This window comes from Salminus brasiliensis, chromosome 2, assembly GCF_030463535.1.
Source record: "Salminus brasiliensis chromosome 2, fSalBra1.hap2, whole genome shotgun sequence".
Lineage (NCBI taxonomy): Eukaryota > Metazoa > Chordata > Actinopteri > Characiformes > Bryconidae > Salminus > Salminus brasiliensis.
This window is the reverse complement of record NC_132879.1, coordinates 37909622-37930571: the sequence shown is the minus strand read 5'-3', so window position 1 is coordinate 37930571 and position 20950 is coordinate 37909622. Positions and strand designations below refer to the sequence as shown.

General features: G+C 42.0%; 1 protein-coding gene across 1 annotated transcript in view; it reads right to left on the bottom strand.

Moving 5' to 3' along the window:
- Window positions 1-5667: 5667 nt before the first annotated feature.
- Window positions 5668-20950, bottom strand: part of pdzrn4 (PDZ domain containing ring finger 4) — a 56375-nt gene continuing 41092 nt past the window's right edge. The window contains exons 2-8 of the mRNA XM_072673846.1: window positions 20203-20450; window positions 18626-18728; window positions 11990-12088; window positions 10150-10212; window positions 7726-7827; window positions 7384-7500; window positions 5668-7295 (exon numbers count right to left, since the gene is read on the bottom strand). Coding sequence (XP_072529947.1) covers window positions 5703-7295; window positions 7384-7500; window positions 7726-7827; window positions 10150-10212; window positions 11990-12088; window positions 18626-18728; window positions 20203-20450 — 2325 coding nt within the window. The 3' untranslated portion in view covers window positions 5668-5702. The remainder of the gene's footprint in view (window positions 7296-7383; window positions 7501-7725; window positions 7828-10149; window positions 10213-11989; window positions 12089-18625; window positions 18729-20202; window positions 20451-20950) is intronic.

The window sequence follows — 20950 nt, the reverse complement described above, 5'->3', positions numbered from 1 at the left end:
GTTGCTGTTTTTTTTTTTTATCCTAATTGCAAAATGTTGTTACATGTAATTTTTTTTTACTACACAACCCTTTCCACCACCACCATTAATTGTGTTCTGTCCTTCCACTGCCATTCCAGAGACTTGTAGTATGTATGTCAAGGCTCACTCAAGTAGTTCTGGTGACCCTAAAGCACTTTATATTGGTCCCCCATACGTTGTAGGTTTGCAGTCACTGCCTGTAGCTGTAGCCCATGTGTTGCTGTACATTATATACTCTACGTTGACTCCAAACCTACAAAGTACACATTGGTGATCAACATAACGTTTTTAATGGCCAAGGTGAGCCTCCAGAACAGCCACCTTCTGCCTTGTTTATTAATAGAAAGTGACTAACATAAGACTACTATAGAACAACCTTTTGCCTTTATAGTTGCCAGACAACTACAGGACAAACATTTTCTGTATAGTAGCCCATTCTAAGTATAACTGACATGGATGTTAATTAACAGAACAAATGCATGAAGAAAACCAGCCAACCTGTAACAGTAACGTTATCTGAGAGATGTGGAACGAAAAACGACCTGATTGTAGAACAAATGAATAGACATACTCTCACTACCTGACCAGATGGATGGCTACGTGGTGTCAAGTCTCAGGAAAATCTGAATATTAACTGAGACAGTCAGTCATTTTTGGGGGCTTCGGTGGGACTTATGTAAAGCTTATGTTCTTGGTGCCGTCAACAGCCTGTGTGTGATTTTGTCCACAGCATCCATAGCATCTTCTGATGCCATTAACAGAATGTATGTTCATGCAATAAACTGTTTATGCAATATTCTAAATGATTTGCAAAAGACAAGGATTCTAATTCTAAATATTGAACAGCACATGATAAAGAACCTCTGAAAGCAGAAAGCAATTTATGGGATTTTCTGCAGAGCCAGTGTGAGCTTTGAATCGCACACCTAGATGCCATGAAAGCGTCTAAAGTACACATCACTGAAGCGTCCTCGTCACTGTTGCCTGGGCAAAATCCCAGTGTGGTGTAAAATCGCAGTGAGACCAGGCTAAAGTGAAATTTATTCAATTATCTGTGGTGTGAAAGTCAGGATTAATCACATCCATAGCAGAGGAGCAGAATGAGAGAATGAGCCATCCTGCCATGCTTTCATTAGTGTACTGCAGAGAGAGAGAGCGCTCCTTTGATATCCCCCCTTCCCAATCCAGCACTTCTTTCCTGTCAATCATTTTGAGTAGGTATGAATAAATGAATATGGAAGAGCGTAATAGCAAGGTAAATGCTGATATTCGGATAAACCAGCACGCACACATGAAATGGAATAAGGTTTGCCACATTCTATTTGAGAGGAGAAATCTGTAAAATATTATTATTGTCCTGTTTGTGCTACAGGTTATGTTCAGTTCACTGGTGTTGATATTGTAGTTGTACACGATTTCAGACTGATTTTAAGGATGTTGCTGGAATGCTTTTGGTACTTTAGGACTCAGACACGTTCATTTAAAATGTTCTTCACATTCACAGCTTCTTTACAAAAATGGTTGTTTATGGAAGCAAAGGTGGTTCTTTTATGGCATTATTCAAAATATCCTTTGAAGCACATTAAAACTTAGTTATATCCTAAAACTTATCTCCAAAATGAAACTCAAACAAAATGGAAAAGTGAAAAAAACGAAATATTCGAAAATTCAAAAATCTAAATTATATTGTAAAATTACTCCATTTAGTTTATATTGGTCCATTCATCTGGAACATTCAAACATCCAGCTGGATTTGCAGCAGATTGTATTATTAGAAAAGGTTTTCTCATCAGCAAGGATATTCTGTAAAAATGTAGCTTATTAGTTATTGTGTTAAATAATAACAATAGTACAAAAATATTCCACAGAAACACACTCGTTCAGCAGTCCAGAGTCCAGTAGTCAGCTAGCCATAAAGTTAGCTAACCAGTGCATTTGCAAGGACTCAATTACCTTCAAATGTTTCCTTAAATTCGAGTGTTTCAAAGCTGATTGAATATTCACTGATTGGAGGTATCATTCACATGGGAGAGTTATTTAAGTTATTAAAATATTTCCATTAGTTGTATGCCATGCCGAGATGCACCTGAAAGCTTAAGTAGTGATCCTCTTTAGGCTGCAATGTATAATTCTTAGTTATCACCCTTATCACTATTTTTAAATAAAAAAATCTAATTACTTACTTTTTTACTGTAACTGTAATGGCTTAGACTTTACTGATTGATTTACTGATGATTTCCCATGGATAATGAATGCCCAAATAGGTGTACCACCCAGTGCATCCTTGAGAATACATCCTTTTCATGGCAGCGACCTAAGCAATCTAGGTGGACAAAGTCTTCTTCCCAGCTTGAAATTAATGAAACTACCAGCCTGTGTGAGCCCAACGAGACAGACTGTCCTAAGCTTTCTTAAAGAACCACCAGCAGCGGTGAGTTGTGATCCTAACAACCTCTACGTAGAGTCTCCGATGGCCTAAATGAGGAGTGTTGAGAGAGAGAGAGAGAGAGTGTCCACCATGCTGTCCAGTCATGTCCAAAGGTCCAGAGTGAGTGTAATTTATGTAAGCGATTGACTGCAGACAGATTGTCTAAGCGTATCAGAACATGTCTCTCACAAGGTTGGCGAGAAATATTTTAATGCCAACTTCACTGCCCTAAGCTCAAGGAGACTGATATGTTCCAGGACATTCTGATATGTTCCAGGCCTTGAATTCCTTGAATCCCTTTGTGGCACCGAATCAAATGTGGACCGGGGCAATGGGAACATAGGCTGGGAGTCCAGGGTTGTGTGTTCAAACTGTATTTTTAGAGTTGGATTGGCTGATGTTTGGATTTTCAGTTGTGTGTTAATGCATTTTGCACTATCCGGCTAAACTGAATATCCTTTGGGACATGCTATCTCAGTCAGGGTGTCTACCACCTGTCTTCTTTCCTGCGCCAACAAATCTGAATCAACTCATGAAGGGTTTGATAATTACATGAAAGCTAAAGCAGGGGAGTAAACATTAATACTGGTTAGCACTAACACAATTTAATTTTTTTTTCATGTCTGTCGTAATCATCAGAGCACATAACCACCAAGGGGTTTTATAGCCATACCAAGCCATTAACTATAATGTATTATGGACCATTTTCATATTAGCAAACAAAGCACCTGCTGCATCCACATAGTCTCACAGACATCAACATGAGATGTTTTGACAGTTAGCATTGGTCTAGTCTAGTGGACACTTAGCATGCTACTTAATTAGCCTCCTATTAGAAATATGACCTTAAGTGCAGTTACAGCTGCAGATTGCACAGCGAAACAATTTGTGGGTAAATTTGCTTTTTGGACCAAGTTTATATTGTGATCGGCACTTCTAGAAAACACACTAGGTTGATGTAATCTAGGAAAATTGAAATATATAATGAATCACAGAGGTGGGCATGTTTGTCAACACTCTTGGACCCTCATTTCCCATGTGTTAATCCTTCTGCCAGACCCTTTCCAAAAGTAAGACCAGGAACATGGGACATGGAAGTCAAAATGATGATGATTTTGCATTGTGTAAATAAAACCCTATGGAAATTGATAATCTATGCATATGCTAGCCATATTTGCTTGTGATGTACTATTACGATAGTACAATTTAAAAGAACCAGCATAGATGAAAAGATTAAAGCTTTTTTGTGGAAATACAATAATGGCTTTGATCTTGGCTATTAAGTGCTTCTTGCCCTAGGTGTTACAAGTCAACCTTAAGTTCATAAGTCTGTGATATAATATATGTTAAAATTACTACAATTTGAGGGAAAAAAGTGTAGGTATTTTATGTGGATACCAAAAGGATTCAGCCAAGCTACTGATTAGTCTTCCTTGCCGAAGAGACCCAGTCCGTGCTGGTTTGATGCTGATTTAGCTGGTCAGCCAGCATCTGCCCATCCATTTTGGACACAGAAGTGGGGTTCGTTTCAAAAGATAATCTGAAAACTTTCACCCATGACAGTATCCTCCCCAGCAGGCACTAGATCACACCCAACAAATACAGGCTCATTACAACAGAATTTCATTTGAGTGGTTTATGATGTGCCTGGCCTCAATTTAGTTTGAGATACAGGAGTAATTCCTATGATGGTGGATTCAACCGACTGAGCTACTGATTCTTCCCTTTAAGAATTCATGAGAGCCAAGCTTCTGTGCTTTCATCCATTCTAAACCAAAATAATGAGCGAGAGAACGGGCTTCTCGTTTGGAGAATCCCTTTTATGATAAAAGACAGCCAAGCTCGATTGAATTTGTCAGGTATGACTAGAGTTTGACGCTAGTGACATGGATGGCATTTTGGCAGAGGCAGGAATACAACAAATGCCGAAGTCATCAACACATCAGGTCATAATTGGGATGCTGTTCTATGCTCTGGTACTGCAGCTCAAGCTTAGCCAATTCAAGCAGCTAATAAACATGTGACTGACTTAGCTGGGTCCATCACACTTGCAGTAAATCAATAGGAAAACTGACTAAGGACAGGAATCCAATTTTGACAAACATAAATGTAAAACATGGGTTTTAGTTTTATACCAATAATTTATTATCCTTTTTTTTTTTTCAAGTAGCACACTTAGACCATGTTGACCTGGCTGCAAAATGGTCAGCTACACTGGAAAGAAACTACTTGCAGAGGATCAATAAGTTAGCAAAAATGCACATTTGTTCACCACAACGTACAGTAGAAAAATGAGTCATTGCAGATAGTGGAAAGCACCAGATCCTTAGGCACAACAACAGTGAAACAACTCAGAATCGCTAAAAACCCTCAGAGACCTCTCATTACCCTCATTCTGGAATACAGCTAATTACCATATTTGGCATCAGAGGTGCGATAAGGTATAGTGAGAGAAATTTCAGACATAAAATATACTGCAATATAATTAATGTACAGTAGCTACGGAACAATGGAAATGATCAGAAATACTGCATGTTAATGGTATTGTCACATACCATGTAAAAAAAAAAAATCTTTGTAAACCCTTCAAGTTGGAGTTTAAATAAGTGAAGTCAGAACGTAACTTATTGAAACAGTAACATGAAGCAAAAGTGTCTATTCACAGTACATTGTAGAGCTGAAAGGATAGCTGCATAAAACCATACTGAAAATTCAAGTAATTTTGAAACAGGGACTTCATAAAGGGCAGTAAAGTTGAGTTGTCAAACACTGTACAGTAGTGTTTGTAACCCTAGTTAAACTGGCAGTCTTATGCACTTGTAGGAAAGAAGACGGAGAGGTCGGTAGTGGTCCAATACTTCCAGCTAATATATAAAAACCTTGAACATTCAATCACAGTTATGTCTGATTTTAAACAAAGTTCATTTGGAGGGAAAAGTCTTTACAAGGTGTTCTTATGTCATACAAAACATGAAAAATACCTCCTTTTGCACAATATAAAATGTCATTTGAAAGGACGCCAGTACAAAAGATTATAGCATAGAGTAAATGCAAAGCACCACTCTATAGCAGCGGTTCCTATCACTGCTCCTGGGGTACCTATGCCCTGTCCATTTGAGTGTTTTCTCTGCTCTAACACACCTTCAATTTAAGAAGGGCTTTGTAATTTCCTGTGTTACAGCAGAGAAATCGCAAAAACAGTAAAACCAACACCAGGATCAGGTTAGAAATCACTGATTCCGAGCTTGGACCCCTACACAGTGGTGACAGACAGGAAGGCATTGTGTACTTTGGTGCCCTCGGGCGCCCTGTCCCCATGACTCATCAGCTCCTGAATAGTCATCCAATTGTCCAAGATCTTCCGGTTGCGCTTTTTCAGCATCTTCTTTTGGCTCAGTTCCAGGATGCTAACCTCCGCACCGGACGTTCCACCGGTCTCTCTCAGGCACTCTAGTCGGCTGCGTTGCATGAACTCCCGGCGGCGCCGCTGCTCCCTGGCCCGTGCCAGCTGCTGCTTGCGTTCTTCCTTGCTCCAATAGCGTCCCATCTTCAGCTCACTGGCTGCATCATCATCTGTGGTCATGCCCCCACTGCGTTCCTCGCGGATCCTCAGTGCTCGCTCCCGGAGGATCCGGTCCCGGGCAGGACGGCGGGCCACATACTTGGTGCCGTCTGCCCGAACCTTTACTTTCCACTCCAGTCGGCCAGGCTGTGGTGGGGAGGGACGGCCACGCAGGCTAAGCAAGCTCAACTGACTCTGTGAGTACTCCAGAGAGGAGGACGAGTGCTGCTGCAGGAGTTGCATGTAGCCCTGGTAGTGACTTGTGTTTGAGTGGTACGGAGAGGGGTGGCTGTGTCCTTGGGCCACCCGGCTCTGACTTCTACCCCGATCATGCCTCTCGTCATCAGCTGGTAGAGCTGGGTCTGACTCAGACGGGTTGCTGGGACTCTGCTCCAGGCTGCTCGACAGAGCTTGGCCTGCACCTTGTGACCCTGGACTTGTGATGGGGGTTTGCAGTGGTGGGGAGGAGTTAGCTTGAGAGGAACTAGCATAAGTGGAGTTACCTAAAGTGAAGGTGCAGTGAGTAGGTAAGGTGTGACTATAAGGAGGGCAATTATGGGAGGTTAAAGGGCTACCACAAGATTGGGCCTGAGTTGCATTGCTGCTACGCAGGTTCCTCTGATTGGTCAGGTTAATGCGCCTTTGCAAAGAGTGGTCAGGTGAACCCTCCGTGCCCAAAGGAGTGGACCGTGAGCTTTCTGCTGTGTTGTACGCACTTGAGCTGTCCTTGTCCCTCAGCTTCTCACTTTGCATCCTCTCAGGCTGCTCTTTAATGTCCTCCAACTTGGCCCGGCGAGACCTGCTCTCCTTGTCTGGTCGGGGAGAGTCCCGCTTGCTTCTACGCAACTGGTGGGCCTGCATGATGCTCTGGCACTTAAGCTCAATGCTGCGCAGCTCCTCATTTAGCATGCGCAACTCACGCTCCACCCCTCTTCTGCTGGCCTGCTCCGTCAGGCTGCACTCAATGGTACTACTCCGCCGGTACACCAGGCCACACTCGCCTTCATTGCGGATCTGGCACTTCAGTTGCAGGAGTTGCTGGAAACGGTCGTACTCCACTCCAGCCTCGACGCGCTTACAATCTTGGCTCAGCTCCTGACTGGCTAAGCCCTTGGTGTCCATGGAAACCAGATGTGGCTCTGTCTCCCATTGGCGCTGCATATGCTTTGGAGTCCTTATTTGGACATGAGGTTCGGAGTGCTCCTCGCCTCCATGCCCCATCCCGCTGTTTTTATCCTGCAGGGTGGAGGAGCAGGTAGCTTCATCTTCCTCGATCATCTTGGACTGCAAAAAAACATATATTGGTGTGGGATTCGACTTGGATTGGAGTTCTTTGAAAAAGAGACATGTGGTTTCATGTGGTCCTACTCACTTGCTTATCACAGTTGGTTGTTTGAAACATCTCCTCTTTTCTCCGTTCCTCCAGAATGTCCATTTTCAGTTCTTCCAAAAAGTCATGGTGTTCCTCATCCAGCCAGCCTTCCTCCATCTGGAAGAGGAGACAATTACTAGATTAAATAATTCTCTGAAGGACTTTTGCTCTGAGCAGAGCATCATATTATGCTTGAGCTTAATTGAGAAATGAATGTGTCTGAAGTGAATGTACTGTTCATCAACAGTGTGCAGGAATGGTTTCACACCAAAATGCAACCATTGGCCAATGGCTGCTAAAAGGAAGTACCTGGACAGTTTGGGATGATTGCTGCTAGCTTACCTGTACTTCTGGTCTGGTAACCAATAATACAATATTCCTGGTGTCTTCATTAGACAGAAGAGCCACAGCCTCCTCCCTGTCCTGCACATCTTGGCCATTTATCTGGAAAACAAAACACACACACATACACACAGATAATGACAGACTGTTATTACCATCCAAAATGCACCACCTTAGTGACAAAAGCAGAACAAAGACTCACCCCTCACTAAAATAAACACAGACATACGCACATATACGGCCCCCATCCTGAGATAAGAACCTGCAGTCAATTATACATATGCAGGGAGAGTGGCTGTGCATCGATTACAGCGGGAGCCACCTCAGCTTCGGGGAGTCCGAGCGTTCATGAAAGCATCCTGGCTGAGCACGTTCAGACACACAATTAACCAAACCCTGACAGGTGGCGTTCATCTCTTCCTGTATAGAGTAATGGGACTGTCACAAAGAGATAATGGGGTGGGGAGAGGGAGTGGGCCAAAGAGAGAGAAAGAAAAAATGGGCAGAGGGAGAAATACATTGGACTAGCAAGTCACTTTGATTCCGTCTGCTCATTTTCCTTTAGAGTAACAGTCATACTTGCCATTCCTTCTCTCTCCTTTTCTTAATTAACTCCATTCCACATATAAATCCATCATTTTCCTGAAGGTTTGTGTACACCAGCATTGTGGCGAACCAGGTTTTCATAAACTCCTTGAAACCTTTGGAGACCTTTAAACAGCTGCAATCCATACATGTATGCTTACTGCCAAAGCTTGCTGAACCCCAGGGTGCCTTGAATATGCAATTGAGAGAAAGCCTTTGGAATAATGTGGATTTCTTCATAAATGCCTTGTAAAATCCATGCTTATCTCATCAATATAATAATACATAATGTCATAACTTATTAATAAACAACATACACGCCATCCTTTATCAAAAACTAAACCAGGGCTGCCAAAAATAATAAAAACAATAGCTGGCCTGTAAAGATCCATGAGAAGGTTACCCCGACCCCATTATATACTACATTAATATATATATATATATATATTTGTTTGTTTATTTATTTATTTATTATTAAAAGACTATAAAACTGGAGTTGGGTCTTCTTGCCAGTTTTGGGGTTAGCTGCTCTTCACAATAGAGTTCTAAGGAGGCTATCCCAAGACAAAAACCTTGGTAGAAAAGCTGTTGAAGCACATAGTAACTGTTACTTTAATCCTAGGGTCACCGTAATCTGCATATTTTCAAGTATTTCCTGCCTCAACATACATCAAAAGTGAACTATAATCAACTCATTAGATAAATCAGCTGTGCTGGGGACAGGGAATACTTGGTAAAGTTCAGAGTAGGGGACTCCCCTGGACTGAAGTTGAGATCACTGCTGTAATGGATCCCTGAACAATTTCTAAAGACTTGGGCCTTTTTAGGTAGGCATCATACAAAGATCCCTGCATCGGAGCACTGTTGAATTCTTAATCAAGTGGGAAAAAAGAAGGGACAAAGGGATCTGTTGACATATCTGCCGTTTGATAGTGCCTGTATTTAGCAGATCACATGCAGAAATCTTCTAATTTTACTTTCTTTCTACAGTAAATAAACAGACCTTAAAGGTTGTGCAAAATTTTGTAATGGGCATATTTCCAAATATCGACCCTGTATTCTAGTTTGCTTGGTTTATTGTATGTATTTTTGTAAATGTATTATTATTATGTATTATTACCCTGACACTTTTGATCCTGTGTATATGTCCACCCACAGTGTAACTGGCTCGACATTGTGAATTGTGAATTGTAGTTTAGATATTGATATTGCTACATTACTGATACACACGGCATGATCCAAAGGTTGAAGATATGGGATTTCTTTTGTTTTAAACCTACAAAGAAAACAATTTTGGGGTAAATATTAAAATTGAAGCCAATATTTGTGACTGTATTAAAAAGTACTTCATTAGGTCAAATTACTTCTATTGAAGCTTGTGTTCAGCTTGAGGCTTTTGCACAAACCTGTGTTGTCAATGCACTTCAAGTGCATGCTGTTGGGAAAGGGAAAGGAAAACAAATACGCTATGAGGACAAAAGTATCTGGACACTTGCTCATTCATTGTTTCTTCCTAAATCAAGGGTATTAAAAACAAATTTATCCTGCTTTATACCCCTTTACCCCTTTTAGGTCATGTCTGGCATTATGCGTCATGCTAATAGGTTCATGTTTATCTGCTCCAGAGTCCTATTTTACTGGCAATGCTTTTCTACAAGGACAAAACAAGTTGTATGTGCAAGCTGTTTCAGCAATTGGTGCAACTTGAAGTAGTTGAATGCATTCATCAGAAGGGGTGTCCACAAACATTTGGGCATGCAGTGTACTAAGATATTCGCAAGCATTTTTACTAGCGAACCCACGGTGTTGCATTTTCCACTATTCTGATAGAAGGTATACCTGCAAAATCCGATCTCCCTCTCTGATACGCCCATCTCTGGCTGCTATGCTGTTGGGCCCGACCTGGAAAAGATAAAACCCACGTCAGTTCATCTGACCGTAGTCCACTCTCAGCTTCCAGTGCATAGCATTGCACTTACATAGCATTTGCTGTAATATTAGGCTTATTTTAGCATAGTTTGCCACCATGCTTTTTAAGCGTAGTCCTTTCTGGCTCTGTTAGTCATGCTGATTTGTGAAATTATTGATAAAAGAAAAAAATCCCTGCTGTTTCTTTGTGCTTCTTCTAAAGAGACACAACTGATTGCTTTCTATCAAACACAGAGCATGATGAAAGCAACCAAAGTATTTCAACTGTCACAGTTAATTTAGGGTGCAATTCCACATCTGAATCTGATCAACATCTAGATTTTCTAGAAGTCCCAGTGGAGGTGTGTGTGAACTTATGATTGTGACTGTACGGCATGAAACAACCTATGTTGTTCTTCTAGATCATGAAACAGATACGGCGTGCTACTGAAAAGAGAGGAAGAACAGAGAGAACCAGCCAGAGGAGCACCAGGAGCAGTGACACAAACATCATATCCATACATGCATTTTTAACAAGCCATATTAGCATATCCCCCCGTTTCCCCCCTTTGGAGGTATAAATAGAATATCTCTGTAGGTTGGGAGGTTGTTTACAATATGCCTCCTGCCTTGGATCTAACGGAGTCAAAAAAACAACCCCCAAAAACATGTTTTAGGTGCTGCTGAAGCCATTTTGATGTAATCTCACACTGATTTTGTACTGTAACAGCAGACTATCTGCTCAACAAGAGACAAGCTCTTCCACTAGGATGCATTCTGCTACTCCTCTCCTCCTTTGTTTGTGGGTAATGCGTAGAAAATGGTGCCGGGGACCAGCGTTCCATTTTTGCCCGCTGCAGGAGACGAGAAGAGTATCTCTCTCGAACAATTAAAGTCATCAATTAAAACGCAGAAAGGAAAGGGGCGGGAATCGCATTTCAGACTTCACTTCCTCTCTCCACGCATGGCTCTGTCTTGGCAGTTAATTCGACTGCCACTCTGACTTTGAAACAAGCAGAAACTGTTGCTGAGATCCTCCAAATGAAGCTCCTTCAATTTAACCGTGCCACTGATGCGCTGTTTTCAAACAATAAGCTTGCATCGGACAAAACTGCGGCTTATCTTTTAATTACATGACTGGAGATTAATTCAGTGGCTTGAATTCATTTGATGGACTGCGTTAAACCTCCCACCCAATCTTACACTCTTAAAAATAAAGGAGCTACAAAGGGGTCTTTGAACGATGCCACAGAACCCTGTTTTACCCCAGGTTTGCAATAGTTGATGTACAGATTCTTTACCAGTTTAAAGGTTCTTCACACTCACATCTCTTTTACAAAAAATGGTTCTTTAACCAAAGATGGTTCTTCTATGTCATTGTTTAAAAAAACCCTTTGTAGCATGTTTATTTTTAAGAGTGTATGCTAATCGATTATTTTCCAAATTCCTCCTGATGAGCATGTTTTTATCTTTGGCCCATGATTTTAATTTTTTAGCACACAGAGATCATTTCAGGGATGGAGGAAATAATCAGACGTTCATAAGCACCTTCCCTGGGTGTGAGAATACAAATGTTGATTAGACTAAATCAGGAACGGCAGTGTCTGTTCAGTCTAAATGAAATGTGACAGCTAATACGTTTTAGGTCCTTTCATCTTCATCTGTCCTTGATTTTTATTTGTTTGATGAAAGCAATCAGTTTCGTCTTCCGTCTGTCAGTGGATGCTCAGGAAATCTAGAGCATATGGAAATCTGCTCTAGAGGTGCTCACCTGACTGACGTAGATAGCTGTGTCTTCCTCATCATCGGTCCTGTAGCAGAGAGTAAGCCCCAGCTTTTCCTGGCTGTTCAGACGACACAGCTCAACCTCCTGCACACAGTATACAATGTATAATCAGCACCATTCTTGGTTATCTTCCACAGTGCAGCACTTTTGCTGACTCCTGTAGTCACAAAATATAGTTAAATTAAATTGATGTTATCCATCAATCCACCCATCATCATTTCAACCCATCCATCCACTCTTCTATAAGCCAATCAATCCACTCATCTAGTCATCTGTCCATGCATCCACTCATTCATACACTCTTCCATTTACTCATCTGCCCATCCATCCAGTCACCTGTCCATCCATCCACCCATCCATCCATCCATTCCCTCATTCATACACTCTCCCATCTACTCATCCGCCCTCCCATTCATTCATCTGTTCATCCATACATCCATGTATCCATTTATTCAACTATCCCTCTACCCTTCCTACCCATCCATTCATCGATCCATCCACCCATACATCCAACTATCCACTTATTAAAATCCACCATCCATTCGTCCATCTATCTTTTCTCTCATTCCTCCAGCTACTCATCAATGCACTCATTGGCTCATCCGTCCAGTCATCTGCCCCCCCAATCCACCCATCCATCCATCCACCCATTCCCTCATTCATATGCTTTTCCATCTACTCATCTGCCCACCCATCTAGTCATCTGTTCATTCATACATCCATGTATCCATCTATCCAACTATGCCTCTACCCTTCCTACCCATGCATTCATTGATCCCCTCATCCATCCATCCACCCACCCAACCATCCTTCTATCCACCCATACATTCAAGTATCTACTTATTATAATCCACCATCCATCTTTCCATCCATCCTTTCTCTCATTCCTCCATCTACTCATCAATCCACTCATCAGCTGATCCATCCAGTCATCTATCCACTCGTTCATCCACTCTTCTATCTACTCATCAACCCACTCATCTGCCCCTCCATCCAGTTACTGTTCATCCATCCACCCATCCATCCATCCACCCATCCACGCATCCATCCATCCATCCATCCATTCCCTCATTCATAGACTCTTCCATCTACTCATCTGCCCACCAATCCAGTCATCTGTTCATCCATGCATCCATGTATCCATATATCCAACTATCCCTCTACGCTTCCTACCCATTCATTCATGGATCCACTCATCCATCCATCCACCCACCCAACCGTCCTTCTATCCACCCATACATCCAATTATACACTTATTATAATCCATCCGTCCATCTTTCCATCGATTGATCAACCCCCTTCTGATTCTATCAATGCATCCCTCCATCACTCCATCTATTCATACATTTATCCACCTTTCTGTGAAGTTTTGCTCTATGTGAGTGTTTTTAAACTTTTTTTCTGACAAAATTATCCTCCTTTTGGTACACCTGACAGTTTTTAAGCATAACAAAACAAAAAAGAAATGGTCTGAAAAGATGACTCTCCTGTGGATTTGTGCTTGGCTACCTTCATGTTTTACCATAATATTGGACCCATCTAAAATTGGCAGCAGTGAGTGATGTTTAGACATTGCACATGCTCTATAAAAATCACTTAATGAGCACTTTCATTAGCATGAGCAGCAAAGAGACAGAGGAAGTTAAATCATTTCCAGCTTGCTTAAAGACCAGAGCCATATAGTGTGTCTCTTGAGAAAAAAGCTTTAATGCCATTTAATCGTTTCTTGGTATGGCGCAGAGGGTTTGAAAAACATGGCAAAGGCATTTTGATCATTCTGAGACTTTAATCTCATGATCAAAATCTTTTAGAAATCTAAGGGTCTACAGAAAAAAATGCAGTCATAAAATGGCTGCAATCATAAAGTACAGTGTGGCATGTGATAAGATATGCAGGACAGCAACTGCTTCGTATAGGTTTTTAGTCACAAATGAAATGGGCGCAATGAAAAGTTACAGCATGTCTGAGCACTGAATTAATCAGGCAGAGAAATGAGGGGGCATGTTAGTGCTGTCATCCTAGCACTGACGGGTAAGGGCAGTGCTGTGTTTGACTGACGTTCATTTGTCTTAGGACACCATTTAGTCACAGCTGACGGCTCTGGAGAGCTAACAACCCTGAGCTGCTGTTCACTGGACCAGAAACAACCCATTTACCACTCAGCAGCCTGACTGTACAACCGTATATCAGCAGAACCAGCTGTCAGCACAGCCAGAATCATAGAGGAACACTTATGTGAACTCTTGCGCTCTCTCTCTCTCTCGTAATTAGTGATTGTATATACACAGTCACATCAGAATATTATGGTATGAACTCCTTTTATATCAGCTCCACTTACCATATAGGAGCACTTAGTCTCCTTTCACCCTGTTCTTCAATGGTCAGGACCTCACAGGACCACCACAGAACTATTATACACCTCAGACTCAGCTGGACTGAGAATAGTCCACCAACCAGAAATATCCAGCCAACAGCGTCCTGTAGGCAGCATTCTGTGACCACTGATGAAGGACTAGAGGATGACCAACACAAACTGTGCAGCAACAAATGAGCTTCTGTCTCTAACTTCACATCTACCAATAGGTGGGACAGTCTAATAGAGTGCACAGTAAGTGGACACTCCAGCAGCACTGCTGTGTCTGCTCCACTCCAACCAGCACTACACACATTAACACCACCACCTCATCATTGTCATAGTGACAGTGCAAAGGATGACCCACTACCAAAATAATGCCTGCTCTGGGGTGGTCCAGTGAGGTCCAGATTGGTTATCTGTAGCCTTTCTGTCTGCACATCCCAGTCTGGCCATTCCCTATTGACCTCGCTCATCAACTAAGCATTTCTTTTTTATAATTATTACACCATTATGAGCAAAGTATAGAGATTACAGAGATTCATTGCAATGCTACCACATGATTGGCTGTTTAGATAACTGCATGAATGAGAAAGTGTACGCGTCTTGCTGAGGGAGTGTTGAGGCGGAAGTGGAGCTCTCATCTGATCATGGCCAGGGGTAACTGATTAGGGAGGAGCTCCCAGACCCATTAAAAAAAAAAAAACGCCCAGCTCCCACACAGAGTAGGAGAACTGTGAAGTGCTGTATGTGTGTGCAGAGACGCTGGGGCTAATAAAGACCAAGGACTCTTTAAAGAGATGGACCTAAGGGTTGTTGTGACACTCTTTAAGCTGATGGCCTGTATATGGTTTATGTCTGGAGTTTGTTTGGTGCACAGTGTGCAAATAAAGACTCTCTTGGTGGACTCTCTTGTGTTGGTGTGCTTCCAGGGCTTCCAGCCAAGTGACTCATCCCATCTCCGGACTGAGATCACGGTGTATATTCTTTTAATTGTCTAATCTCATCTTCTTATTTGCTTGATCCATTTCAGGGCTGCAGTGTGCAGTGATGATACAGCAATCACAGTAGGCCAGGTGTCCCTGTCCCCAACAAGTTCTACTAGTACCTGCTGGAGGATCCCCAAGCACTCCCAGGCCAGCTGGGAGATCCCTCTATCGGGTCCCGGGCCTTTCCCTTGCATCTCCTCCCAGCTGGTCGTGCCCTGTACATCTCCAACAGGAGGTGACCAGGGGCATCCTTATCAGATGCCTGAACCACCTCAGATGCCTAAACCACCTCAGCACCCCTCCCCCCCCTCCCCAAATAACAGTGCTCCTCAATCATACGGAGTGAGCCCAGCTACCCAACAGAGAAAACTCATTTAGATCTCATTCTTTCGGTTAGTACCCACACTTCGTGAGCATAGGAGGGGGTGGAAATGTAGATAGATTTATGGCTCAGCTCTCTCTTTACCACTGCAGTTCGGTACAGCAACTGCATTACAGCAGCCGTTGCACCTAACCTGCAATCAATCTTGCAATCCCTCTTTCCATCACTCATGAACAAGACCTCATGATACTTAAACTCTTCCACTTGGGTTAGGCCTCTGACCTGGAGGGAGCACACAATCCTTTTCCAGCATTCTATCATGGCCACAGACTTGGAGAGGCTGTATGTTATACCAACCACTTTACAGCTTGGCTGCAAACCACCTAATTGCATGTAGAGGCCACAGGGACATCACCTGCAAACAGCAGAGATGCCACCAAAACACATGTAGACTGTAGTCTGCAAACTTCCATTTCCCCTAACCTACCTGAAAGACAGTAAAGCAAGTCCACTGTTCCACAGACAGAATGGAATCCCAATTGCTCCTCCATCATCTGAAGTTCAATGACGGATTCTCATTGTCTGTACCCTGGCATAAACTGACCCAGGAGTGTGTTGCCTTGCCTTGCTTTCCAACTATCTCAGTGACTGGCCAGAGTGATGGATTCTGACTCCCTGGTAGCCTCCACCCTACCTCTTGAACAGGAGGCATGTTCCTGAGGTTTAGGAGTTCCTCAAAGTGAATGAATGAACATCAATATCCTCAGCTGAGTTCAGGGCTTTATTGTCCATTTTACAGAACATCCTTGAGGCAGCCCAAAAGTCATTCTCCCATGCCCTGGATTTCACTTCTGCCACTGCCAGCTGTTACCTTTTTCACCTGTTGGCACCCATCTACAGCAGATTAATTGTTTGCCACCACAACAGGCACACTTTTAGTTACAGCAACGTACATACAGCCACTTCCACACTGGAGGTTTTGACTTCAACCTCCTCTGGAACATGAGAAGCTCTTTAAGAGTTGGAAGTTGCAATCCTTTAGGACAGAGTCCATTGCCACCTTCCGAGCAGACCCCCACTACTTGTTTGGGCCTACCAGGTCTGTCTGGCAGTTTACCCTGACACCTGATCTTGAACTCACCACCAGATGGTAATCAGTTGACAGCTCAGCATCCCTCTTTACCCATGTGCCCAAAACATATGGCCTCAGGTCAGGTGATGTAACCACAAAGTTGATCACTGACCTTTGGCCCAAGGTGCTCTGGAACCAAGTACACATATACGCGACCTTGTGTTGAAACATGGTGTTTGTTACGGACAAACTATCACTATCACTGTAATGCATTAACATCCCATCGCTCCGGTTTAGATCAAGCAGGTCATTCCTCCCAATCACTCTTCTCCAGTTTTCCCAGTCATTGCCCACATGAGCGTTGAAATCACCCAGCAGAACAATGAAGTCAATGCAAGGGACCCTCAAGTCCCATGCACTTGTGCCAAGAAGACCAAAAACTCTGACTGCTGAACAGTCAAGGGGGCAACCTTCTCATCTACTGAGACAAACTCCTACCATGAGGTTGCCAGTGTGAGTATCCCATCTGGCACCTCTCACCCTGTGCAAATCATTAATTAAAGACCAGATTCAGAGACCAGATTCAGAGACCATACCCTATCCAATTTTGGTTCCCAAGTTTTCAATTAAATTACTATTTATTTACTGCCACATATCACATACATGTAATAGTATATTTAGTTATTTTATTTGATTTCTTCTAAAAAAGACAAACACTCAAATAGATTCAAATATATTCATATATACAGGGATGTGATTTGTCATATGCCCACACACATATGAAGAATCCCAGGTGGAACTAGATTAGAACAGTCGTTGGGTTAAATGTTCTAGCTTATCATGCCAGAGCTGAGAGATATTATTTCAGGTTAAATTTTTCAAATGCTTAGTAAAACCATACTCCTCACCATTTTAGGCTTTCAGTGCTTTTGGAAAACGCTGCATGGCATTATTTTTAATTACTAAGGAGTACACATGAAAGCTGCTCTATTTCAGCTCCAGAATGATGCCAATAATCGCTCTGAATGATATTCATCATTGCCAGCTTTAATGTGGCTCACTATTGATCTGTCTCCCAAACCCAGCAATAACTCATAATCTCTTCAAGGCATTCATTGTTCACAGCAGGCGGTATCTCCTCCATGCCTACTGGACAGAAAAGAATGGATAATGCCCTCTAATCCATTGCATATTTAGCCTATATTGCCTTTATGCAATACTGGCTTGCATATAATTGCTAATTTGAGTCTCTGTGAAAAATACACATACAGTGTGTAATACAGTCATTAGCATCTCTTTGGCCCAATGACGAGATCACCATTTTCATGACAAACAGATAGAGGTACCACCATGCATGGAGGAAGCCTGTTCATGTGTGAAACTGATGAGGAAGATCCAGAGGGGATAAAAGCATTTAAAGGAATACTCCACTGTTTTTTAACCTAATCCCCATCTCCATCCCCATATCTGTTATGTAAATGTACAGCAGAAATCCTGCAGTAATCTGCAGTAATGAACTCCTTAAAGGCATCAGATCGCTTTATGTATATATGTGTATATATGTATGTATATATGTATATACAGCAGGTCCACAGCACTTGAACAATTGCTAAGGGGTTACCACAGACATTAGGTTGCTGTCAGTTTTGTGATCCTAAAGACAAATGTGTGCTATAGACAGCTTAATGCTGTTGCATTTAGGAGCTCTGTCTTTTAGGTCCACAGGTATTTCCTCAATTCAGGTAATCGAGCATACAATACAAAAAGAGATCTGGATAAAAACACTGGGAAATGCCTTTACACACACACACACACACACACACACACACACACACACACACGCACAAGCAATCATCTCTATGTAAATGTAAATGGTAGCACACACCTCATACTCAAACTCGTCTGTCCTTTCCACTTCTGCCCGAGGGTTGGTCAAGTACTCTGGACATTCAAAATATTCATGTTCCATTGTCTGGATGGAGTGACAGCTAGAGTGGTAGACCAAAAAAAGGGAATACGAGAGATAATTACGTCAGAGATGTTTCTACAGCACAAAGGCAAGCACTATATACAATAAATCTAGTTCTATGAAAACGGACACTATGCAGCATGATTTTTTTTTTTTTGTTTTATCAATGCCATCAATGTTCTGATTTATTATTCAGCAATATTAACTGTCAGTGAAGTGTGGGCCCACATTCAGGAACCAAGATTTAAGGTGTTCAGAAGTTGGCTCTAAACACCACCTGCTTTTAAGATATACAGCTCAGAGTTCTGTGGTAAGTACTACACAATGTCTTCATTTTCTGAACAGGATGGTCAATTTAAAAGACAAATTGGTTTGGTCTGGCTGCTGTACAAGGTTATAACCAGAGCATGAATAAGTGTGCCATTCTGCTTTTAATCCCCCTTTGAACTCTTTATTAAAGCCAATGAATGGAGCAAGCAGGAGCCATAATTACAATGAGGGCATGGTGCAGCTTTGTCATATTAGTGGAGTAAAGGGGGAGGCATTATGTATGAAAAAATTGCTTGGGCTATTGCTCGATAATGAAGAAATTCACAGCAAGATGAGGCTGAGCTTAAATGTTATTGCTGAAAAATGTGCTGCTTTCAAAAGTGACTCAATGAAGAAGCAATGTAGTGAAGTTTCACTACCCAATATGCGATTTCATAGCAGCAAAGTGCTGAGCTTGTCAAATCACGAGCTATAAAGATGATATGTTGGATATTTCAACTCTGTCTTCATGAAAAGCGGTCTAGCAGCAGGAACTGGCAACAATAATAGACAATTATTGTTCTTGTATTTTATTTGGTTGTATACAACGTCCACCTCCTGATATTTGTGCATGTTTATGTGCCATATATAGCCATAATTCAGTTCCATAAAACTATTTTCCAATCACCCTTTATCTCTTACAATTAAACAGCCTGTTGTGTTACTATGTCTGATTTACACTACACATGCAAACATTTGATGACACCCCTTCTGAATGAATGCATTCTGCTAATTTAAGTAGCAGCCATTGCTGATATAGATGCTTGTCACACACAGCTTGTCTAACTTAACTAGAAGTAGAACTAGAAGACTAGAAGTATTACCAATAGAATAGGACACTCTGGAGCAGATAAACATGAACCTATTGGCGCCATGTCTAATGCCAGGTTTGCTCTAGAGGGGTATAAAGCCCCCAGCATTGAGCTGTGTAGCAGTGGAACTGTGTTCTCTGAAATGATGGAGCTTCATCCAATAGTTTTGGGAAGAGTTGGAGAGTGGTGATCATTCAACATCCTGACCTCACTAATGCTCTTTTTGCTGAATACAATATGAATACAAAGCAATGATCCAAAATCTGGACTGTAGAGACTAAGGAGTCAATGAAATGCTCATGCACATGCTTGTATTCCTGTATTTCAAAAAGTGAACTAAAATTATGCATGATGTGCGTTGACAGTAAATACCTGTCTGACAGCAGAAAGGGGCAAATGTCAGGCACTGGTGGAGTAGCTGGTCTCATTTTGGCCAGAGCCATGATGTGTTCAAATGTGATGTCCGTCTGAGTACATACATCCACCACGCACACCTCCTGCAGGTTGCCATGGTTACTGGCTGCGGGACCCCGTCGTAATACCTGGACGACGATGGGATCCTTGCGCATCGCTTCGACGGCCACTTCATGTCCAGTTTTTGAAAAGTCACGCCCATTTACCTGCCGGGAGAGACCAAAACACATTAGTAAAGCATTACATTTAGATTAGCAGCACTGATGCATATTAAAAACAGTGTGTAAATACAGCATATTTCTGGGTAAATATGCTCACTTGACACATTAAAAAAACTTTTGTTCATTTTTTAGGTATACAGAATCTCAACCTGACACTGGTTGAGGCAAGTGTGATAAATTCGGTAAACTCTGCTATTTTATGCCCATAGGCTTCCACTACATGTCATCTACATTACTAATGTGGCTCCAGTACTAAAATACATAGCAGATATCAGTCTTGTTTAGACACATTTGGACCAAGGAGAAATTACATGCTAGTCCTGGTACGTAAAACAGTATCATGTGAGAATTGGTATCTCTTGCTCTTGTGCTCCCCCTACAGCCGAGAAGTATAATAAAGGATACTGAGTACACATACATTTCTGGACAACCTGAGAGATCCAGAACCATAATTGAAAGGCAAAAAAAGCATGGATTTCATTACA